The sequence below is a fragment of the Erythrolamprus reginae genome, chromosome 3 (assembly GCF_031021105.1).
Source record: "Erythrolamprus reginae isolate rEryReg1 chromosome 3, rEryReg1.hap1, whole genome shotgun sequence".
NCBI classification, from domain to species: Eukaryota; Metazoa; Chordata; class Lepidosauria; order Squamata; family Dipsadidae; genus Erythrolamprus; species Erythrolamprus reginae.
The window spans coordinates 135,758,162-135,783,528 of record NC_091952.1 but is presented as its reverse complement, the minus strand read 5'-3'; the positions used below and the strand labels follow the sequence as shown (position 1 = coordinate 135,783,528).

General features: G+C 41.8%; 1 protein-coding gene across 5 annotated transcripts in view; it reads left to right on the top strand.

Moving 5' to 3' along the window:
- LOC139164536 (dimethylaniline monooxygenase [N-oxide-forming] 2-like) overlaps window positions 1–25,367 on the top strand; it is a 57,631-nt gene that overhangs the window by 17,898 nt on the left and 14,366 nt on the right. For 4 of the 5 annotated variants that reach the window (XM_070746806.1, XM_070746804.1, XM_070746805.1 and 1 more), the window contains 5 exons: window positions 11,892–12,034; window positions 16,246–16,445; window positions 18,836–19,191; window positions 20,231–20,303; window positions 21,222–21,831. In XM_070746806.1, coding sequence (XP_070602907.1) covers window positions 11,892–12,034; window positions 16,246–16,445; window positions 18,836–19,191; window positions 20,231–20,303; window positions 21,222–21,573 — 1,124 coding nt within the window. In that variant the 3' untranslated portion in view covers window positions 21,574–21,831. Of the gene's footprint in view, window positions 1–11,891; window positions 12,035–16,245; window positions 16,446–18,835; window positions 19,192–20,230; window positions 20,304–21,221; window positions 21,832–25,367 lie in introns of those variants that run through there. The other variant, XM_070746807.1, reaches the window with a different exon arrangement.

Genomic DNA, 25,367 nt, shown 5'->3' with positions numbered 1-25,367 from the left:
ACCCTGGTATACTGAAGGAGCTTCCTTTTTGCCTCCTGGCCCTACTAGGGGCCATATTCCAAGGCAGATAGGTTTTTTATAGCTGACAACTATAATCTATAAGTGTAATATATTTTGCTGATAATGAAAACAAAGGGAGACTACTATAGATCTATTTCAGGCTTATTTGCCTTGCAACTTTCAGGTTCAACAGATTCAACAGGTTCAAATCCCAGTAAGGATGTGGCTATTTGATGATGGCAAATGTCAATTGTCAATTGATGTCAAATGTCAATTATCCCACCAGAGGCAATAATACCTTAGACCACTGCTACACAACACTAAAGATGCTTATCGTTCCTTACCAAGAGCAGCTGTGGGCCACTCTGATCATTGCATGATTCACCTTGTACATGCTTACAAACAAAGATTTAAAGCCACAAAACCAACAATTAAATCAGTGATGACTTGTATTGAAGAAGCAAAGTTAAAGCTACAGGCTTGCTTTGATTGCACAGACTGAAATATTTTTAAAGACACCTCTGCAGATCTAGACAAACTTATAGATACCATAACATCATATGTCATCTTCTGTGAAGACCTATATGTACCAACCAGGGAATTGCAAATATACAGTAACAATAAACCTTGGTTCACAGCCAAACATAAGCAGTTATGTCATTCCAAAGAGGAAGCCTACAGAAAAGCGGATAGAATGCTGTACAATCAGGCCAGAAATGGATTAACAAGGGAGATCAGAACAGCAAAAAGAAACTACTTTGACAAGCTAAATAATCAATTCTCAACAAATCAACTAGAAACATGTGGAAAACTCTCAAAAACATCACCAGTTACAACAAACCACCTTCCCAAACTGAAGGAAATCAGCAACTGACAGATGACATGAATGTGTTCTACTTCAGGTTTGAAAAGAAACCACAACCACCTATCTCCACAACCTCCAAATCTTCTACAACTGAACCCATCCCATTGGGTTTACAATCCCTAGCAGTGTTCCCTCTAAGGCACGCAGCGCACCATAGCATGTTGGTTTTTCTCGCTCAGCGCAGGAATTTAAAATTCCCATGCAGATGACCTTCTCCTCTCCTCCCCGCTTTGGTGTTGGTAGCCAGGGCCGAGGCTGCCCTGGCTCTGATACCCACCCACACAGCGTCGGAGGAGGCGTTGGCCTCCTTCCCCGTTGCCGTGCTGCGGGCTGTCCCCTGGAGATGGGGCGATGGGCCCGGGCTTGGCCCTGACCTCCGCCTCTTCCTCTGCTGCCATGCTGGCCAGCAAAGTGGCATGCTTTTCAAATGCACTGCTTTCCTGCGCTGCCAGCTTTCCTGGGTAGCCGGCGCTCAGATCCGGGAGGACCTTGACTCCGATTGGATAACAGAGTCAACTGACAATGAGTCAGTCAAGGTGACTGCGGCATATACTTCTCCATCTGTCTGGGAAGAGTTTGATCTGGTGACACCTGATGAAGTGGACAAGGCCATTGGAGCTTTGAGTTTTGCCACCTGTTTACTGGATCCGTGTCCTTCCTGGCTGGTTTCGGCCAGCAGGGAGGTGATACGTAGCTGGGTCCAGGAGATTGTCAATGCTTCTTTGGGGAGGGGGTCCTTTCTGGCTCCCTACAAGGAGGCACTTGTGCGCCCCCTCCTCAAGAAGACTTCCCTGGACCCAGCCATTCTCAACAACTATTATCTAGTCTCCAATCTTCCCTTTATGGGGAAGGTTGTTGAGAAGGTGGTGGCACTCCAGCTCCAGCGGTCCTTGGACGAAGCCGATTATCTAGGCCCTCAGCAATCAGGATTCAAGCCCGGCTACAGCATGGAAACTGCTTTGGTCGCTTTGATGGATGATCTCTGGCGGGCTTGGGACAGGGGTTTATCCTCTGTCCTGGTGCTTCTTGACCTCTCAGCGGCTTTCGATACCATCGGCCATGGTATCCTTCTGCGTCAGCTGGAGGGGTTCGGAGTGGTATTTAATATCTACATGAAACCGCTGGGCAAGATCATCCAGGGGCATGGGGTGAGGTATCATCAGTACACTGATGATACCCAGTTGTACATCTCCACCCCATGTCCAGTCAACGAAGCAGTGGAATTGATGTGCCGGTGCCTGGAGGCTGTTATGGTCTGGATGGGTGTCAACAGACTCAAACTCAACCCTGATAAGATGGTGTGGCTGTGGGTTTTGCTTCCAAAGGATAATTCCATCTGTCTGTCCATTTCCCTAGGAGGGGAATTACTGACCCCCTCAGAGAGGGTCCGCAACTTGGGCGTCCTCTTTGATCCACAGCTCACATTAGAGAACCATCTTTCAGCTGTGGCGAGGGGGGCATTTGCCCAGGTTTGCCTGGTGCAACAGTTGCGGCCCTATCTGGACCAGGAGTCACTGCTCACCGTCACTCATGCCCTCATCACCTCAAGGTTCGACCACTGTAACAGTCTCTAAATGGGGCTACCTTTGAAGAGTGTTCGGAAACTTTAGATCATGCAGAATGCAGCTGCGAGAGCAATCATGGGCTTCTCTAAATATGCCCATGTTATTCCAACACTCCGCAGTCTGCACTGGTTGCCGATCAGTTTCCGGTCACAATTCAAAGTGTTGGTTATGACCTATAAAGCCCTTCATGGCATCAGACCAGAATACTTTCCGGACCCCCTTCTGCCGCACGAATCCCAGCGACCAGTTAGGTCCCACAGAGTTGGCCTTCTCCGGGTCCCATTGATTAAACAATGTCATCTGGCGGAACCCAGGGGAAGAGCCTTCTCTGTGGTGGCTCCGACCCTCTGGAACCAGCTCGCCCCAGAGGTTAGGATTACTCCCACCCTCCTTGCCTTTCGTAAACTCCTTAAGATCCACCTCTGCTGTCAGGCATGGGGGAACTGAGACATCTTTCCCAGGCCTATATAGTTTATGTATGGTATGTTGTGTGTATGTTTTTAAATTATGGGTTTTTAGGTTTTTTTAAATATTAGATTTGTGTTTTACATTGCTTTCTACTATTGCTGTGCGCTGCCCCGAGTCTATGGAGAGGGGCGGCATGCAAATTTAATTAATTAATTAATAATAATAATAATAATAATAATAATAATAATAATAATAATAAGTCATAAAATGCATTGACTCCAATGACTTCCAGGCATTTTATGATTCATTGCCACACAGCTGGATCATAAAATGCCTAGAAGTCATTGGAGTCAATGAAAACATCAGGAAATTCATAGAAAAGGCGATGAAATATTGGAAGACTGAGTTTTTTGTTGGGAATGAAAGCTATGGACTGATCAACATCAGAAGGGGCATCTTCCAGGGGGACTCTTTGTCCCCATTGCTATTCATCATCGCGATAATCCCGCTGTCACTCATCCTACAGAAAACAAACCTAGGCTACCAAACTGCTAGGAATTCACCAAAAATTTCACACCTGCTGTATATGGATGACCTGAAGTTGTACGGAAAATCAGAAGCTGAGATCCAGTCACTAACCAACACTGTGCGAATCTTCAGCAATGACATCAGCATGGAGTTGGGCCTGGATAAATGTGCCACAGTGGCACTGAAAAAGGGGAAAATCACTGAAAGTGAGGGCATTGAAATGCCGAATGGTCAAACCATCAAGTGCCACCAGCCAGAAGCCTACAGATACTTGGGCATCTTGCAACTGGATAATATCAAGCATGGCCATGTGAAAACTGTGATCAGCAAAGAGTACATCCAGAGGACCAGAAAAATTTTAAAGAGCAAACTGAATGGTGGCAACACTATCAAGGCTATAAATACATGGGCCATACCTCTCATTAGATACACAACTGGCATAGTGAACTGGACTCAAGCAGAGCTGGACAACCTGGACAGGAAAACCAGAAAATTAATGACGATCCATCATGCACTACACCCCCGCAGTGACATTGACAGGCTGTATTTACCACGGAAAATAGGCGGCAGAGGACTTTTGCAAGTGAAGCAGACAGTAGAAGAAGAGAAGCATGCATTAGCTGACTACGTGAAGGGGAGCAAAGAGTCAGCATTGATGGAGGTCAACAATAGGAAGCCTCTCAAGGTGAAGCAAACTAAGGGCCAGTACAGAAAAAATGTAACTCAATGTCGTATGGACAGTTGGCAGAACAAAGCATTGCATGGACAGTTCTTGCAGAAGATTGAAGGCAAAGTGGATAAAGAAAAGACCTGGTCATGGCTTACAAGTGGAACACTCAAAAAGGAGACAGAAGGACTAATACTGGCGGCACAAGAACAGGCCATTAGAACAAATGCTGTCAAAGCCAGAATTGAAAAATCAACAGACGATCCAAAGTGCAGACTCTGTAAAGAAACAGATGAAACAATCGATCACATACTCAGCTGCTGCAAAAAGATCGCACAGACTGACTACAAGCATAGACATGATGCTGTGGCACAGATGATCCACTGGAACTTGTGCCAGAACTACCATTTACCAGTGGCAAAGAACTGGTAAGATCATAAGCCCAAAAAAGTGGTCGAAAATGAGCAAGCAAAACTACTGTGGGACTTCTGACTTCAGACTGACCGAATTCTGAAGCATAACACACCAGACATTGTAATCATGGAGAAAAAGAAAGTATGGATCATCGACATCGCAATCCCAGGAGACAGCAGAATTGAGAAGAGGCAGCTAGAGAAATTAGTGAAATACGAAGATCTAAAAATCGAGCTGCAATGACTGTGGCATAAGCCAGTGAAAGTGGTCCCAGTGGTACTTGGCACGCTGGGCGTAGTACCAAAGGATCTCAGCGGACATTTGAAAACCATCAGAATTGACAAAATCTCCATCTGTCAATTGCAAAAGGCCGCTTTACTGGGATCGGCAAACATAATTTGCCGCTACATCACGCAGTCCTAGGTGCTTGGGAAGTGCCCGACTGGTGATGAAATACGAAATCCAGCATAGTGATCTCGTTTGCTGTGTTGTACTGACATAATAATAATAATAATAATAATAATAATAATAATAATAATAATATCAATCATCCAATTTCTTAATATACTTTAATTTTCATGTGATAAATATTTAAGAAATTAAGATTTTAAAGCATCGATTTATTAATAGTTGTGTTTTTGGTTTTGCTGGTTGTTTTAGTTTTAATAGTAATAGATTTTGGTTTTGTTTTATTATTAATTTTTTTTAATAAAAAAGAAGGAATTTTTTTTCCTATTTATTTATTTAGACTTCTATGCCGCCCAGTCCCAAAGGGACTGCTGCTCAGACACTATACTTTTCTGCCCACACCGAAAAAAACACTGATCTCTAGTGATCACAGAAAAGGAAGTGAAAGGTCTATTTCACAGACAGAAGCCTGGAAAACACCAGACCCAAACAAGAAAACACCTTCTTGCTTAAAAGTCTGTGCTGACCAATTAGCCCCCATCTTCACCCGAATCTTCAACAAATCACTAGAGATGTGCTATGTTCCTTCCTGCTTGAAACACTCTACTATCATCCCAGTGCTGAAGAAGACCTCCATCAAGGAACTGAATGACTACAGACCAGTTGCTCTAACATCTGTAGTTTATGAAAACCTTTGAAAGGCTAGTGATGTCTCACTTGAAAACCATCACGGATCCACTTTTAGACCCCTGCAGTTTGCATACCGAGGAAATAGATTGACAGATGCTGTTGTTAATATGTCTCTACACTACATCCTACAACATCTTGAATCTCCAATGACCTATGCTAGGGTCCCCTTTGTATACTTCAGTTCAGCATTCAACACCATCATACCGAACATGCTCTTAACCAAACTAAATCAGCTAGCGGTACCTGAACACACTTGTAAGTAGATCACAAGCTTCCTAGCAGACAGGAAGCAGCAGGTGAAGCTAGGAAAAATCACATCAGATACATGTACAATTAGCACAGGTGACCCCCAAGGCTGTGTACTCTCACTACTTCTCTTCTCTCTATACACCAATGACTGCATCTCAAATGATCCAGGTGTTAAATTACTGAAGTTTGCAGATGATACAACAGTGATTGGACTCTTGAGACAATGATGAATACATAGAGGAGGTTGAACAACTAACCTTGTGGTGCGACCGGAACAATCTAGAACTGAATACACTCAAAACTGTAGAAATGGTGGTAGACTTTAGGAGAAACCCTTCCATCTCTCACAATACTAGACAACACAGTATCAACAGTAGAGATCTTCAAATTTCTAGGTTCTATCATATCTCAAGACCTAAATGGTCACCTAACATCAAAAATATAATAAAGGCCTCAGGTAAACTCAGTAGTTTATTACAGAACTCATGCCAGGCCTGGCAGGTACAGACTTAAGCAATAATATACACACAGGCTTATATATAACAAGCTGCCTGAGGCAGCACCCAATCCCCGCAGAGAGAAACTTCCCGCTTACATTGTAACTACGGGCTGGCGGCCAATCAGCACCCTGGATAGGGACGCCTATCGCCCGGCTCTAATCTGCGGCTGTAACTGAGCAGATATAACACTCCTATCCCTTTCGTTAGCACACACGTAATCTTTCAAATATTCCGGTCTCTTACACAGACGTCCAGATCTCCGTGGCTCTATTGTTTGTTCCTCCCTGGTCTCCGGACTCGCCCCTCTGCTTTCCTCGCTTACAAACGGCGAGGCTTCTTCCGAGCTGTCAGTTCCCACATTGTTTCCGCCCCGGTTTAGGCTTTCCTCCAGGGCATTCCCGGGGTGGCCGTGACCCCTTTCCTCACCAGTATTCATTCCCTTGTCTAACCGAATCTGGTCCAAATGTCTCCTCCACACTCGGCCATCCCTTAACATGACCTCAAATGACCTGGGACCCAGCTCCCTGCTTATTTTACCTTCTGCCCAATTCTGCTCTCCTGAATACGAGCGCGCAAACACCCTATCTCCCACTTTCACCTTCCTGACCGGGGTTTCTGGCCAAGGCACCGACTGTGAATACCACGGATGAAGCCTGTCCAAAACTATTCGAAGTTTGCGACCCATTAATAGTTCTGCAGGGGTCTTGCCAGTGGCCACGCAGGGGGTAGTGTGCTGTGCTAATAACAAGTCTGCCAACCTCTTCTGCCATGAACCCCCATTCATCTTCTTCAGGGACTCCTTGACTGACCTAACGGCCCGTTCCGCCTGGCCATTACTGGCCGGATGCCAAGGCGAGGTCAGCACGTGACGGATGCCCACCGATGCCAAGAACGACTGGAACAGCACCGCTGTGAATTGCGGGCCGTTGTCAGAAACCAGGAGGTCTGGGAAACCCTGTGTGGCAAATACTGTCATCAATGCCTCTATAATCATTTGTGACTGTGTGGATTTTAGGTGCACCACCTCCACCCATTTAGAGTGTGCGTCCACAATCACCAGGAAGGATTGCCCCATGAAGGGGCCGGCCAAATCAATATGTATCCGGGCCCAAGGGCCCGCAGGCGGCTCCCATGCCAATGGCTCCCCCCGGGGAGGGAAAGGCCGGTGCTCCTGGCATGTCCTACACTCTGCCACTCTTTGCTCTACCCCCTTATCCAGCCCCGGCCACCACACATAATCCCTCGCCAGGCTTTTCATGCGTACAATGCCTGGATGGCCATCATGCAAGAGAGCTAATACCTGGCTGCGCTGTCTACTCGGAATTACCACCCTGCAACCTCTCAGCAGAATTCCTCTTTCCACAGAGAACTCGGTTCGACACCTGAAGAAAGGCACATGCTCCTCGGCAGGGGCTGAGACAGGCCACCCCCTTAACACCCATTGCCTCACTTGGGACAAGATGAAATCCCGCCCCGTTTCCCAAGCTACCTCGGCTGCAGATAAGATAAGACCCCCTTCTGACAACGTAAATACTGAACATGCAGGTGCGGGGTCCACTAAGACTTCGGCCAGGGGGCATCTGCTAAGGGCATCTGCATGAGATATATGGCGCCCAGGTTTGTATAATAAGGTGTAATTATAGTTGGCAAGGAAAACGATCCAACGTGACATCCTGGGGGATATTACTACAGGGCTTTGACGGGAACCAGACAATAACCCCAATAACGGCTGGTGGTCGGTCACCAGTTCGAAGTGACGGCCATAAAGGTACTCGTGGAATCTTCGGACTCCCGCAATCAGAGCCAGCGCCTCCTTGTCGATGTGGCCGTAATTTCGTTCCGCTTTAGCCAACGTGCGGGAGAAGAAAGCCAGGGGAGCTTCTGTACCATTTGGCAGTCTGTGGCTTAAAACTGCGCCCACCCCATACTGAGAAGCGTCGCAGGTGAGCACCAGAGGCAACCCAGGTGAGTATTGAGCCAGGATATTGTTAGAGGTAAGTAGCTCCTTAACCCCCATGAACGTGGCTTCCTCCCTCTTTCCCCAATGCCAAGGGGAATGCTTGTCTAGAAGTCTGTGCAAAGGCTCAGCCACCGATGCCTTATGCGGGATGAAGACCGCATAAAAATTTAGTAAACCCAGGAACGCTTGGAGCTCCCCCTTGGATTGTGGCCTGGGGGCATCCCTGATGGCTCGAATCTTTTCAGGGATCGGATGTATTCCCTGTCCATCCACCGTGAAGCCTAGAAACTTGACCTGGGGCACACCAAACACGCATTTCTTAGCTTTCAGTTTAAGCCCAGCCTCCCTGAATTTAACCAAAACCTTCCTCACCCGTGCCATTAATTCGTCTGTGGAACTCCCCAACACCAGAACATCATCGAAATACGGCACAGTTCCTTCAAGCCCATATAACAAACACTCCATCAAACCTTGGAAAATCCCTGGGGCGATGGAAACCCCGAACTGCAGCCTGTGGCATTTAAATACCCCCCTATGGGTGATGATCGCCTGGGCCTCGGCTGTCAAGGAGTCTACGGGAAGCTGCTGGTAAGCTTGGGATAGGTCGAGCTTGGCAAACACCCGACCCTCCCCCAGAGTGTGTAGCAGCTGTTGCACTACTGGCAAGGGGTATGAATGGTGGGCCAATGCACGGTTCACAGAGCACTTATAATCCCCACACAATCTGATTCCCCCATCCCCCTTGAAAGCAATCACCACAGGGGTCTCCCACGCAGCCTGATCTACCGGCTCTAAAACCCCCTGGGCAATTAATCTGTCCAATTCTGCATCTACCTTAGGACGGAGGGGAATAGGGACACGGCGGGCCTTTAAACGAACTGCTGGGACTTTTGGATCTAAATTGAACGAAATGGGGGTGCCAGTATAACGACCCAAGTTACTGTCAAAAACGGCAGGGAACTCCCGAGCCAGCTGCTCAAATCCCGACTCCCCCTTAATTGCATTTACCCCCTCCAAAGAGAGTCCCAGAGAAGAGAACCAGTCCAGTCTGAGCAGGCTTGCAAAGGGTCCATCCACCACTACGAGAGGCAGTCTGCCGGCGAAAGTTTTAAAGCGGACTGCAAAACGGCCTTCTCCGATGATAGGAATTGCAGCTCCTTGGTAATCCCTCAGGCTCAAAGCACAGGGCAGTAGGCGACTCTTCTTCCATGCGGGGAAACAACGCTTGAGGGTGGCCCATGAAATTAAAGAATGAGCTGAGCCTGTGTCCACCTGCATGTTACACCGAGAACCCCCCAATTGAACTACCACAGAAATTTTCTCAGCTGAGCCGGCGGTCTTCCTGACATAAGAAGAAACAGGACGAGGATAGCTGTACACCGCGTTGCAGTCATCTCTTCTAGTGGGGGGAAATCTTCTTTGTCCCCGAGGATTGAAGCCAGAGAACTCACGCTGCTCCCGGAACGGGGCAGCCGGGGATCTACGAGAACGGCAGACTCTGGCGAGGTGACCTTTAGCACCACATCGCCAACACGCCACATCTCGGGACGGGCAATTTGAGCGAAAATGACCCCCCCCCCCACAACCACGGCATGGCGACAAAGGAGGATGAGGACGTCCCGCCGGTGTTTCTCTAGCCCGATTCGTAGCCAATCTGCAGACTTCTTCTTCCTCACCCCCTAAATCGCCCTCCTCCTCCGGGGCCAGCTTGGGTTTATCCAACACAGTGGCTGCCTTTTGTGTGACATTAACCGAGCTGTCCATAGAAGCCAAGGATTGTGTAGATAGCTCGAAAGCACGAGCCTCCGCCACCGCTGCTTGAAAGGTTAAATCCCGGATTGCCAGGAGGCGCCGCTTGAGGCGACCGTCTCTGACTCCGAAAACTAATCTGTCCAAAAGGTAGTCATTTAGGTCCCCAAACTCACAATATAACGCCGCTCTACGGAGAGCAGCCAGAAAGTCATTAATAGACTCCCCTTCGGCTTGATTCCGCTGATAAAAAGTGTAGCGACGAGCACACCTCGAAGGGGCAGGGGCATAATGATCTTGTAACGTTTTCAAGAAATCCTCCCAAGACACATCATGGATGGACACTGGGGCAAACAGGGCACGAGCTGTTTCAAACATATCGGGGCCACAAAACCCCAAGAAATAGGACCTCTTCCTATCCCCCGAAATGTCCTGGTATCCATTTGAGATCAGGAAACAATCAAAACGGGTGACATAGGAGTCCCACGTCTCCCCTTGTGGATCAAAGGGGGCGAATGTTAATTGTACAGACATCCTGACTTACTGTCACAACTGTCAATCTTCCGCATAGGCTCGCTACCTCGTCGCCAGTATAATAAAGGCCTCAGGTAAACTCAGTAGTTTATTACAGAACTCATGCCAGGCCTGGCAGGTACAGACTTAAGCAATAACATACACACAGGCTTATATATAACAAGCTGCCTGAGGCAGCACCCAATCCCCGCAGAGAGAAACTTCCCGCTTACATTGTAACTACGGGCTGGCGGCCAATCAGCACCCTGGATAGGGACGCCTATCGCCCGGCTCTAATCTGCGGCTGTAACTGAGCAGATATAACAAAAAACATCATCAAAAAAGCACAAGAAAGAATGTTCTTTCTGCACCAATTCAGGAAGCTCAAACTGCCTAAGGACCTGCTGATACAGTTCTACAGAGGAATCATTGAGTCTGTCATCTGCACCTCTATAATTGTCTGCAACCCAACAAGACTGACACAGACTTCAGAGGATAATCAGAACTGCAAAAAAACAAATAACAATAACAATAACTTATTAGATTTGTATGCCGCCCCTCTCCAAGGACTTGAAGCCAATCTGTCTTCTATTGAGGACCTATATTCTGCATGAGTAAAAAAAAGGCTGTGAAAATATTTACTGACCCCTCACATCCTGGACATAAACTGTTTCAATTCCTACCCTCAAAATGTTTCTACAGAGCACTTCACACCAAGACAACTAGACACAAGAACAGTTTTTCCCTGAATGCCATCACTCTACTAAACAAATAATTCCCTCAATACTGTCAAACCTTTTATTAAGTCTGCAGTTCTATTTCTACTAGTTTTTTCTCATCATTCCTATCACCCTTTTCCTCCCACTTAGGACTGTATGACTGTAACTTGTTGCTTGTATCCTAAGATTTTTATTAGTATTGATTGGGTTTCTTCATTGCTTATTTGACCCCTATGATAATCATTAAGTGTTGTACCACATGATTCTTGACAAATCTATATTTTCTTTTATATACACTGAGAGCATATGCACCAAGACAAATTCCTTGTGTGCCCAATCACATTTGGCCAATAAAGAATTCCTATTCTATTCTATTCTATTCTTGTAACTTTTTATCCTGAGTCCAAACAAAATGTTACAAAAAGTTACAAATTTTGCAACATTACCTTTATGTCGAGTTGTGCAAACAAAATGATGAAAGAAAATCATTTAATACTCTTTATTTTTATATTATAGCAAGCTTACGTTTTGATTTCTTTAAAGAAGGAAGGAATTTAAATTGTACATGGAGGAGAAAGGACCAAAATCTGGTATATCAAAACCTATTTTTGCAGCTTAAAATTATTGTACTATAGTTGTGTTTTGCTTCATGGCAGGTTTAGAAAAGTTCAAGGGAAATTCATTCCATAGCCAAAATTACAAGGATTCAGAAGGATTTGAAGGGAAGACTGTTGTGGTTATTGGAATGGGAAATTCAGCTGCTGACATTGCTGTGGAGATCTGCAAGAAAACAAAGAAGGTAACGGTATAGTAGGTTGTTTGAGGGAGGTTACAATTTATTTATTCATTTGTTTGTTTATTTGTTTTGTCTAGTACATAATATAGGTATGTGGAGATATAATCATATAAATATACATGAATAAATGATTAGAAAAACATTAGAAATAATAGCATTCATATGCATGATGCTAGTAAAACATAAAGAGACAATAGGACAGGGGACGGAAGGCACGCTGGTGCACTTATGCACGCCCCTTACTGACCTCTTAGGAATCTGGAGAGGACAACAGTGGACAGTCTAAGGGTAAAATTTGGGGGGTTAGAAGAGTCTATGGAGAGGGGCGGCATACAAATCTAATAAATAATAATGACACTAAAGAGTCTGGTAGTGAGTTCCATGCTTCGACCATTCGATTACTAAAGTCGTATTTTTTACAGTCGAGTTTGGAGTGGTATACATTAAGTTTAAATCTGTTGGGTGCTCATGTGTTGTTGAGGTTGAAGCTGAAGTAGTCATTGACAGGAAGGACGTTGTAGCATATGATTTTATGGGCTATGCTTTGATCATGTTTTAGGCGACGTAGTTCTAAGCTTTCTAGACCCAGGATTGTAAGTCTAGTTTCGTAGGGTATTCTGTTGTGAGTGGAGGAGTGAAGGGCTCTTCTGGTAAAGTATCTTTGGAAATTTTCTAGGGTTTTTATGTCCGAGATGCAGTGTGGGTTCCAGACTAATGAGCTGTATTCAAGAATGGGTCTGACGAAAGTTTTGTAAGCTCTGGTTAGTAGTGTGAGATTGCTGGAGCAGAAACTACATAGGATTAGGTTAACAACTCTTGAAGCCTTTTTGGCGATGTTGTTGCAGTTGTTGGGCTTTGGCATTTAGGTCATTTGATATGAGTATTCCAAGGTCTTTTACAGAGTGAGGGCTGTCTGTAAGGTCTTGTTTATTCAGTTTATATTTGGTGTTCTGATTCTTTTTGCCAATGTGAAGGACAGAGCATTTGTTGGTTGAGATTTGGAGTTGCCAAATGTTAGACTATTCAGAAACAAAACCTAGGTCTTTTTGGAGAGTAGCTGTGTTATCGATGGTGTTGAAAAGTTTTACATCATTGGCAAAGAGATCACAGTTGCTTGTGATGTGATCACAAATGTCATTAATGTACAGTATGAAGAGTGTTGGTCCAAGTACTCTGCCTTGGGGAACGCCACTCTTAACAGGTACAGGGTTGGATATGGCACTCCCTATTTTGACAACTTGTTGTCTGTTTGATAGGAACACAGTTATCCAGCTGTGAAGGGATCCTGAGATGCCATAGGATTTGAGTTTTAGAAGTAGCTTGTCATGAACCACTGAGTTGAAGGCTTTGCAGAAGTTGATATAAATTACATCTATAGATTTTCCTTGATCGAGATGAGTAGTCCATAGGTTTTTGCAATGAAGGAGTTGCAGGTTGCAGGATAATTTTTTTTTTAATCCAAATTTCAGGTGTGGTCTTAAGATTTTGCAGCAGGCCCAAAACATAAAAGTAGATGACTCAATTCAAAAAGAACATGCATCGACACACAGGGGAGAGCAGGAATAGGGGAAGTCAAAGGGATACAGAAAAATATAGGTATAAATATAAAAATTGCATACCATACTCATGGGTTGTTGTTTTTTACAAAAGCAAATAGTTAGAAGGGATCCTTGAAACAAGAGTAACATGATACTGGATCCTGCATCTATCAGTTTCTTACAAACAGAACAAATTCCCTAGGCCTTCTCTTCATTTCTTGAATTATGGAGTCTCTTTGCCAAAACATAAAACCCAGTCTAATTATTGGAAACCAAACAAATTCATTCCTGGGTTCATCAAAACCACCTAGAGTGGATACATGACACACTTTTCAACTGTGCAAACACTTTGACTCATGTAATAATTCTGGAATAAACTCAGAATTTGCCAAATTAAAATAATCCCACCTATTCTGTACCCAAAAGGATTACCAAGAAAGGAAGGATGATTCCCCTTCTATCTCTAATTTCAGTGTGCCAGAAAACAGATAAACCACAGAAAAAACAATGCAAACAAACAAGTTTTAAGTGTCTCAGGACAAACACCATAGAAAAAGGAAAAAGTGATTTGTCAAATTCAAATGAATAATATTCCAGCCCAATTCAGAGTGCTAATCTTGCTCCTGAATTTTCCCTGCATTTTGAATAATATTTACTGCTTACTTCACAAATCTCACATATTTTTTAAATTTGTTACAACAGTTGAATATTATGATCTTCATTAGAACCAGATAAACTTTCCAACTTTGTAAGTGTTTGAATTGCTAAGAAACTTATTTCAATCTAATTCAATGGTGAAGATATTTTCAAAGACATAAGAAAGTTTAAGATCTCTGAGCATTCACTGATCTTATAGCCACATTAAATGCTCTCCATTTCTGAGCTTTAGGGTGCTAACATTTTCTTTTCTCAGATCTTCAGATATTCGTTGGAAATTGAAATCTTAACAGTGTGAAAAATGAGTCTCTATCCTTTCTTCCTCAAATTTGCTAGGTTTTATATACATTGTGTTGTGGCCTGCCTAACAGCCTGTGCAACCAAAGCCTTTGGAATCCTGCGGTGCCTCTTGGCAGGGCTGAGAAAGGAGGGGCTACTCCTTTGTCTGAATGAAACAGCCGGCAGGAACTGCCAAAATGCAATAACTGCCAAAATGCAGTAAGGCTTACTCTCATGGAGGTATACTTGAGAGTAGAGCTGCAGGCTAATTAGCTATGCCCTTAAGACTACTTAAGGTCTAACCACGCTAAGGCAAATTGAAGGGAACAACACCAATCCGGAATTTTGACTTTCCAGGTTGTAGCATGAATCTTGCATTCAGTTCCTGAATATTAACCTCTGTGTTTCCAGTTGTATCGTTGTAACTTGGCTTCCATGGTTCCAGTTTTAAGAAAGTCTGTTCATAGCCTGCTCCATGACTCTAGTTTCCTTTCTTAGCTTGGCTTCAGGTTTTCAAGGACTAATTTCTAGGAACTATGCCAACTCTTGGAGGCTAAGTAAGATAACCAGACTTCCTTGTTCTTTGTCTTTGTCCTCTTTGAACTGTTTGTAAAATAATGTGTGCTGTTTGTTTTATGCTCTTAAGAAGTTATTAACAGAATCTGCAGTTTATGACTAAAACAAACTATGTTTGTAAGTTTGTGTGTTGCATAATTATTTGGGGCTTTGGCGCAGGGACAGAACACATTGGCACAGAAATTACAAAAAAAAGAGCACAGAATTACAATATAATCAAAAGCTAAACTCTATAGTACCCCTCCTGTAACTACAGCATGAGTTTGAGGTGTATGTTGAAAAAAAGCTGTTTCCTTGAGAATCAAAACACTTCTAATTATAAATTAAATGATTAAAAATAACAGAAGACTATAGAAAAGTTTATACTTATAGAGTGGGAAATGATCATGACAGCATCATGTACTTATACTCAAATGTTGTAGTATTTTAAGGAAAAGAAAGTTTGTTTCAGGAAAAGGTGTTGTGGCCCAGCAGTGGAGCTGGCCGCAGACTCAGACAGTGAGGAGGTCAAGGAGAAACAGGGGCCAGTCCTAGAGTTTAGAGAAGGCTCTGATGAGTGCTCTGCATCAGAAGCAGAAAAGGGGCCAGGGCCATCCAACAGTTATCAGCTACCTTTGGAATCAGAGATAACTGGGGCAAAAGAACAGCTGGAGCCTGTTTCCAATGTGTGCATGTTCAGAGCTTCAGGAGAACAGAACAATCAAGAAATAGTGGTCAACTCGGGAGTAAAGGCAAAAGTGAATGCTGAATGGCCCCTCCCATAGAATAACTAGGAGCAAAAGGGGAGTGATGTTTGCAGGAGACAAGGAGTTTGTTTATAGTTATAGTTTATTAGATTTGTATGCCGCCCCTCTGAAGACTCACACTTATTAGTGTGAACATTTGCTTATCTGAGTTAGTGCCTCACTAACTCTTTGACAAGTATTTCATTATACAGTCTTGTGCCTGGAAGCTATTGGCTTGGCAACTATTCAAGGACTGATAAGGTCTGTTGTTGCAATTCACCCTTGAAAGGCTTATGTATGTAAATACTAGGAATTCATATTAGCCATAAAAAGAGGTTTTTTCGTGACAAGGAATCTGTTTCATGATTTTGTGAAACCTAGATCAGAACAAAAGAATATCAAAATAGATATCTCCAACCCTTCTCTTGTGGCTATATAGGTGGTCCTCAGTGCCAGGGGAGGCACCTGGGTGATGAGTCGAGTATCTGACAATGGCTACCCCTGGGATACCATCTATCACACTCGCTTTACTAATTTTATCCGAAATTCTATCCCGTGGTTTGTTTTGAAATGGATGACAGAAAAGAAGATGAATCAATGGTTCAATCATGAAAACTATGGATTAGTGCCTAAAAACAGGTATATGAGGAGAAATGTATGTATTATGTATTTGTCATGAGACTTCTTTATATTTATTGCTAGTTATTACAACAATCACTTGCAAAATTAGTAATTTAACCTTAAAGCTACTCAAGATTTTGAATTGTGCTGAATTTCGCCGCCTGTACCATTCTGCAAAACTAAGCAAAATTGAATTGACATGTCACTTAAAATAATTTTTTATGAGTAAAGTTAAATAATCTTTGACTATCAGTATTAGCTTCTATTTATTTCAATTTTGAAAAGGCATATGAAATTCCCAGTTTAAAAATCAGATATCTGTAAAAACATGTTTCTTATTGTGTCCCTTCATGGATCACTTTTGTTGTGTTGCTGATCTCCAGAGTGTCAGGGTTCTGATCAATGCCCTAATTAAAACATGAATCTCAAGCCAAGATTAAAAAGAAATCCAAGTACCTCTACTTACAAACTTAATTCTTTCCGTGACCAGGTTCTTAAGTAAAAAAAATTGTAAGAAGAAGCAATTTTTCCCATAGGAATCAATGGAAAAGCAAATAATGTATACAATTGGGGAAACCTGTTTCCTCCCAGCAGCTTCCTAGAGAGGGCCCATGGAAGCTTCTCCCTGCCTTTTCCAGCCCTGTTTCCTCCCAGGAGATTCCTAAAGAGACCCCACGGAGGCTTCTCCCTGCCTTTTCCAGTTATAGTTTTGGAGGCTCGGGTCTGCAAGTGGAAAATGGTTCTTGAGAAGAGGCAAAAAAAAACCTTGAACACCCGATTCTTATCTAGAAAAGTTCATAAGTAGAGGCATTCTTAGGTAGAGGTACCACTGTATTAGGAACATCATGTTGGCACATACCTAGTGAAACCAACTATGACCTCACTTAATTCACACCTTGGCTCTGACCCAGTTTTCCCCTCACCCCCAAAATGTGTCATCAGTCACATTCCCAATAAAGCAATTTCACGGGTTGTAGAAGTCACTCCCTCTGGCCACTGTGGATCTCCATGGAGATGGTCTTGACATTTGCTGGTCGGAACATGCTTTGTTCTAACTGAGGTTCAAACTCCCTGATACAGCTGTGATGTTCGAGTCCCCATCCCCCTGACGATGGCAACTCGAGAAGGCTTTGCGAGTTGCCATCGGAGATCACCAATACAGAGATTTATTTAGCAATAGCATATATCCCTGAAAACCCTTTCATTTCTTCAGTATCAGTTTCCTGAGTGTTTTTGTAATACAATATGAGGACTCTAATTAATACAGCATGGCCTTTACTGTATTGTACAGACATGTAGGAATTAAAACCAATAGCAAAAATCAACACTCCAAATGTTTGAAGTTGCAGACAACATTCCAACTCCAACAGAGACAAGAATAATAAAAACCAATCAAGAGTAGAGCTCACTCAACACCCTCTACCTCTTTCTGTCCCCACCCAAAATGCCAAGTTTTTATTAACTTAGAGTCTGTACGAGAAGCAAGTATGGTGTCTTTCAATGATTTAAGGGTCTTTTAATCATCTTAACTGCAAGTGTATTTATATACTACAGTTGTGCAGGCTTCTTTGTGTGGGAAATCAAGCCTTCCAGTATCTAGTTTCCCCTTTTAATTTCTTTTTAAAGAACATTAGCAACATATGCAATTTCTCAGATATGTACAGTACAGATGCAGGTTTAAAATAGTGAGTTATTCATATCTATGCAGCGACAAAGTGAGAAATATCCTTTTAAAAATGTTTTATCTTTTCAACAAATCCCTCCCATCTCTACTTACAGAATTAAAATGGGAGAAAATGTTGCAAAACAAATTCAAGAGTTCCTCTTCCTATTTTCCCCATAACAACAACTCTATGAAGTGTATTGGGCTAAGAAGTTGTGACTGGCCTAAAGTCACCCAGCTGGCTTTCATGCCTAAGGCAGGACTGTAACTCACAATCTATTTATTTATTTATTTATTTATTTATTTATTTATTTATTTATTTATTTATTTATTTAATTTATTCATTTGTCCAATACAAATTGATTTCTAGCCTGATGCCTTAACTACTAGACTAAATGGCTCTTTTCAATTTTTTAATTAATTTTCAATTAAATATTTTACGATTTAAAATTAAGTTTAAAACTACCGGTAGTTTAGAAGAAAATTGGAGAGGTCATCAAATTTTAGTGGTGAAAACTGTTTTGTATAGAGTGAGAGTTGTTACAAAACTGGGGAACAATGTTAGTGTAGATTGGCTTAAGAAAACTAGAATGAGTTCCTGAGGGAAGATAATGTTTACCTTCTGGGAAATGTTCTTCTCTTCTTTGAATATGACAAAAATGAATTGTACAAAGTATTATGAAAAGTCAACTGGTGATATTATATTTTTCTTACCAGTGTTTTCCATCTATTTTGTACATTTTAGGTACTTGATGAAAGAACCAGTATTCAATGATGACTTGCCAAGCCGTATCCTGTGTGGATATGTAAACGTGAAACCACTTGTCAGGCAATTCACAGAAACCTCAGCCATATTTGAAGATGGGACAGTGGTGGAGAATGTAGACATTGTCATCTTTGCAACAGGGTACAGTGTTGCATTCCCTTTTGTGGACAAGTCAGTTCTTGAAGTAGAGGATAATCGTGTCCCACTGTATAAACATGTCTTCCCTCCTCATCTGGAGAAAGCAACCTTTGCTGTTATTGGTCTCATCCAGCCCCTTGGGCCTATTATGCCCACTTCAGAACTGCAGGCACGCTGGGCTACAAGAGTCTTCAAGGGTAAGATTATAAAGAGGATGAATATTTTATATGAAGTGATGCCAATAGTAGCCATCATGACCTGCAGACTATAGAAGGATAACATGCTGACTTAAGAAACTTGAAATCTAAAATTTGACACAGGATAATGATAAAGGATATGAACCCTATACTTATTCAAGGTACAGGTAGTCCTGAAATTATAACCATTTGTTTAATGACAGTTTAAAGTTACAATGGCTGTGGTGAAAGTGACTTATGTTTTTTACTCACACTTAAAACCATTGCATCATTCTTGTGATCATGAGATTGCAATTCAGGCATTGGAAACTGGCTCACATTAACAATGGTTGCAGGCACGTGATTGCTATTTGCAATCTTTTTTTTTTTTGCTGATTTCCAACAAAAAATGACAAAAATGCCAATGGGAGAAACTGAATTTGCTTAATGACCACATGATTTGCTTATGTACTTAATGTCTTCAGTAAAAATTGTTGCAAGTAAGGTCCGTCTTGATTCACCACCACAAAAATTGATTACAGTTATCCCAATTATGTCATAAGTCAAGGATCAGCTGTAATATATATTATTCACTTATATAAACAAACCAGCATTTATTTAGAACCAGAGCATAAATCAAAGCAAAAAGCAAAAAGACAATAGCTAAAGTCCAAAAGGGGGTTGAAATAAATTAGCATTCACTCAGCTGGTCTCCTTTTAAAGAGAAAAGGCAAAATAAAAATTAGAAAATTGAAACTAAAATGGAGGCATGCTTTTAAAAATACTTGAAATGGCCACAGAAAGATGGATGCCCAAGATTTTTTTACCACTCCCAAATGGAACTGGAATCTTCAAGATTCCCCTTAATAATAATTATAACACTGATCACTGACCTATATTATTTTGATTTCAGGTAGTCCTTGTGATACAACATTAAGCTTTTGCATGTGTATACCTTATGTAAAATTGGAATGAAATATACTGAGATGACTATCCTGCTATGATGTCTTCTGAGAGGTATAAGTGGCTTGTTCAGACTCAAACGTTTCTCTTCCACTAGGGTTAAGCTTTCTGCCTTCAGAGCATGCCATGATGGCTGATACTGTTAAAAGGAATGAGAAGAGGATTAAATGGTAAGAGAACTCTCCTAAGCATTGGCATATGTAGAGAGAGTAGCAGCCAGCAAGTAATGAAACTTGGGTTGTAACGGTTACAATGCAAACATGGTTACAATATCATCATGCAAGTAATAAAAGTCTTCGAGTCTTCGGAGAGGGGCGGCATACAAATCCAAATAATAAATAAATAAAAAATAAATAAATAAATAAAAAACAGAAATTGCCTTGTTACATCATAACACACTTTGGACATTTGGGTCATCATGGTTAGAACTGGATAGTTACAGTATATTCCTAAAGAACATTGCTCTTCCTTATTTGGAGACACTTCTCCATCTTACAAAGCTTCCCAAATGGGAACAAACTTGAAGGGACTAAACATGATGATATGTTAATAATACAGTATCTGCTATAGATCAGTGGGCAATGATTTTTTAAAAATAGTTTAACGAGAGAAATATCAGGAAACATGTTTTGGCATGGATTTATAACAATAACACTTTTTCAGATCAATAATGTAAAACCAAATAACAGCAGTTTATCAGATGATTAGTGAGGGGAGCTGGATAGTAGCATTTTTATTTAGGGTTTTTTTTTTTTGTTTCTAACTCTATAATCTAGAATTTTATTTAGCAATTACTGCATTTCCCTTCTGATGTAAAATGCTGCAGGGAAGAAAGAAAATACAAAATTGTAGGATTGAGGATTTTTACTTTTTAAAATAGGAATAGTCCAATCATGTGACCAGAACCTGGCATTTCAACATTACTTTTAATAACATTCCACAATATTTTAATTCACTTCGTACTAAGAATATGTGGTGAATGGGAGGGGTAGAACTGACAATCTGCTGTTGAAAGTGGAATAATTATTTCCACCACAGAATTGTAACACCTCTCAACTACTTTTTCTTTATTTTCCCCACCCACAAAGGTTTGGCAGCAGCCGCAGTCAGTCAATCCAAACCAGTTTCATTGATTACCTGGATGAGCTTGCTGCAGCCTTGGGATCAAAGCCAGATCTATTCTCACTGCTGTTGTGGGATCCCAAACTGGCTTGGGCCATGTTTTTTGGACCTTGCAGCCCTTTCCAGTTCCGTTTGAAAGGGCCAGGAAAGTGGATTGGAGCCAGGGATGCCATCCTCACCCAGAAGGAACGGATCATTAAACCCACAAAAACACGAGTTGTGAGCAGCTCTTCAAACCACACTCTGTTCTCCCTGCTCACATCCATTGGTCTCCTTGGTATCTTGGCTGCATTTTTCCTTTTCCTTGTTCAGCACTGATGTTCGTTAGTGACAACTGATTATGTCAAACCATGCTTTCTATTCCTCTAATGATCACCACCACAGGTTTACTATCTATTACACCTTAGCTCTGTATGCTCACAAACATAAAAGAGGATCTTCTGAACAACTTCCTGGGAAATTATGAATGAGAAAGAGATGTGGAAAGGGGAGGGGGGAGATGCAATAAAGAAAAAGGGTTTTTTTTAAAGGAAAGGAAGTAAACATGCCAAATAAAGCTTTAAGGTGCACCTACAACATGGCTATTTTTCTGATTCCTTTTAGCTGGCAGTCCAGAAGTACAGGGGAGGATCATGGACATTGGGAGAACCAATGTGGTTCATATGAGGAACTTGTGGGTGTGGGGACAAGGGGTGAACTTTAACCTGGGTGGAGAACTGTAGGAAAAGTTAGCTTTGGGCTGCCTACAGTTCGCATTTTGTAGAAAAGTCTTGTCATCATAAAATCCTTTCAATCTGAAAATATTCAGAGTTGCTTTATCTGTTAAAAGAAAACCCTCAGAACGAAATTCTATTGAACTATACAAAAGTATAGTGTTTACTCCAAAACTTCAAAAAGATGTTGGTGTGTATTTTTTTGGAATGGGGGTTGTTTCCTGGGAGGAAGAGAACATAGAAATTGCATCTGGACTTACATTTCAGATGTATAAAGTGATATTCTGAAATTTCCCATTAAACATCGTTGACTGGATGATAGATTTCTATTCAACATCAATCTCTCAACTGTTGATTGACTGGTGGTTCTTGGTGACTCAATAGACTCACAAACATGTAAACGTGTCTATGTCTACAACATATGTTATCTTAGTGGTAGAAGTTGTAAGAAATAGGAAATGTATTTTGTTTCAAACTTAGAACAAAGTATGCTGCCCAGAAACATTCTGCTGAAATGTTCTGATTTGGCTGTGTTCTCGTGGAAATAAAATCACATGGGAGCTCTTCAAAACAAAGCATTCTAGCCACATTTGGAGGGGCGGGGGATGAAAATTGGCTTGTCTTTCATCCAGGGGCCATAAGAGTAGGTGACTTTTACTAGTTAGTCAACTTGTAAATAAAATAGAGTATAGTATAGTATAGTATAGTATAGTAGAGTAGAGTAGAGTAGAGTAGAGTAGAGTAGAGTAGAATAGAGTTGAAAAGGAACATGGAGGTCCTCTAGTTCAAGCCTGTTAGGGGATGGGTTCCTCTTACCTTCCTACAGGTGCGCTGGGTGTACATCGCAATGTTTTATGCACGTATGCATCCCTTACCGCAATTTTGCTTCCATGCATGCTCAGAAAGCCAAAAAACCACAGCAACTTAGAAAAAATGATGGCAGTGCGCACGGGCCTGCAAAGACAGCACTGGAGCCATCGAGCCAAAATTGCACAATCAGGGAGTCACTACCGGAGCAGCATACCAGACCTCACCAGTAGGAACCCACCCCTGCTGAGGCAGTAAACCCAATGCCACTTCAGACAAATTGTTATCCAATCTCTTCATTAAAATTTTAAAACTTCCAGTGTTGGAGCAGTGTTGTTCCACTGATTAATTGTTCTGTCAGGAAATTTCTCCTGATTTTAAGGTGACCAGATGTCTCGCTTTTCACCCATTGCTTTGGAGAATAGTTTGACTCGCTCTTCTTTGTGGCAGTCTCTGATATATTGGAACATGACTATTATGTCACCCCTACTCCCTCTTTTCATCAGACCAACATACCCATTCCAGCAATCCTTCTTTATATGTTTTAGCTTCCAGTCCCCTAATCATCTTTGTTTCTCTTCTCTTCACTCTTTCTAGAGTCTCAACATCTTTTTTACATCATGGCAAACAAAACTGGATGTAATATTCCAAGTGTGGCCTTACCAAGGCATTATAAAGTGCTATTAACACTTCACATGATCTTGATTCTATCCCTCTGTTAATGCAGCAGCACACTACTGGCTCATATTTAAATGGTTGTCCACTAGGACTCCAAGATCTTCTCACAGTTATTACTACTTAGCAAAGTACCACATATAACCTACTTGTGCATTTTGTTTTTCTTGCCTAAATGTAGAACCTTACTTTTTTCACAATCAAGTTTCATTTTGTCAGATAGCTCCCAATGTTCAAGTCTGTCAAGATCATTCTATATTTTAAGCCTATCTTCTAGAGTATTGGCTATTCTTCCTAGCTTGGTGTCATCTGCAAATTTGATGAGTTCCCCATCTATCCCCTAACCAAGTCACTGATGAAGATAGTGAAGAGTACTGGGCCTATAACAGAGCCTTGGGGTATACCACTGCATACTGCCCTCCATGTAGGTGCAGTTACATTGAGAATTACACATTGAGTGTGGTTGGTCAGTTAGTTACAAATCCATCTTTTGGTGATAATGTCTAATTCACATTTTTCTATTTTATCAAGTAGTAAGTTATGGTAAGTTACCTTATAAAATGCCTTACTAAAGTTCAAGTATATATCAAGTATTATATCAACAGCATTCCTCTGGTCCACTAATTTTGTCACTTTGTCAAAGAATGCAATAAGATTAGTCTGGAATGATCTGTTTTTGGCAAACCCATGTTGACTTTTGTTTATTAGTTTGTTTGCTTTTAGGTCAGTTATTCTCAACCTGGGGGTTGGGACGCCTTTGGGAGTCGAACAACCATTTCATAGAGCTGCCTAAGACCATGGGAAAAGACAAATTTCCCATAGGGTTAGGAACTAAAGCTTATTTTCCGGTGCCTTGGAACATATTTTTACAATCCGAGCAATCAGGCATTTACAGTGGGGGTGTCCCTATAGCCTTCCTGCCAATTAGCTTAAAGCTCTATTGGAATAATTGTGCTAGAATTATGGTTGAGGGTCACCACAATATGAGGAACTGTATTAAGGGGTCGTAGCATTAGAAAGATTGAGAACCACTGTTCTAGGTGCTCACTGATTTGTTGCTTGATTATCTTTCCCAGAGTATTCCCTGGTGTTGAGGTCTGGCTGATACGTCTGTAGTTTTCTGGATCTATATATTTCCTTTTTTGAAGATGGGAACTACATCAGCTCTTTCCCAATCCTCTGGCTGTTCCCTGGTGCTCCAGGATCTTTATAAAAGGAATAATTCTTAAAAGGTTGACAGTGCATGTAGGCAAAAAATAGCCCAGACATTTCTATCTGACAACAGTACCATAAATTTAAGACAAAAAGCTAATTATTTCATTAATCAAATGCCATGATCCCAAACCCTTTACCCACACTGATACCAAACAGCACCAGTTCAATTGGAGCAACACAATAATCATTGGCCATGCTACCAATCACCATGCTCATGAGTTCATTGACACCTGGCACTCCACAAGCCATTCCAACAACAGACACATTGATTTACAACCAGCCTATGAACCGCTCAGAATCCTAACCAACCACACAGCTAAGCAGAGACAGCATCGACTCTCTAACCCATGCAAGCACCTCCACCTGCACTTCACCTCTCAATGACCTTCACCTGATCTCCTCATCACAAGACCCATCAAAAGACTTCCACTGATGATTCCCACCTGACCCATCACAAGACTCATTACAAGAACCTCACTTGACATACTCACACCTGACCTATCATAAGACTTACTGAGTACATGATGCCCAATATTAAAAAAATATTGACACCCTTTCAATTTTGCTGAAGATGTTTCTAAGCCTGATATTTATTTATTTATTTATTTATTTATTTATTTATTTATTCATTCATTCATTCATTCATTCATTCATTCATTCATTCATTCATTCATTTATTTATTTATTTAGATTTGTATGCCG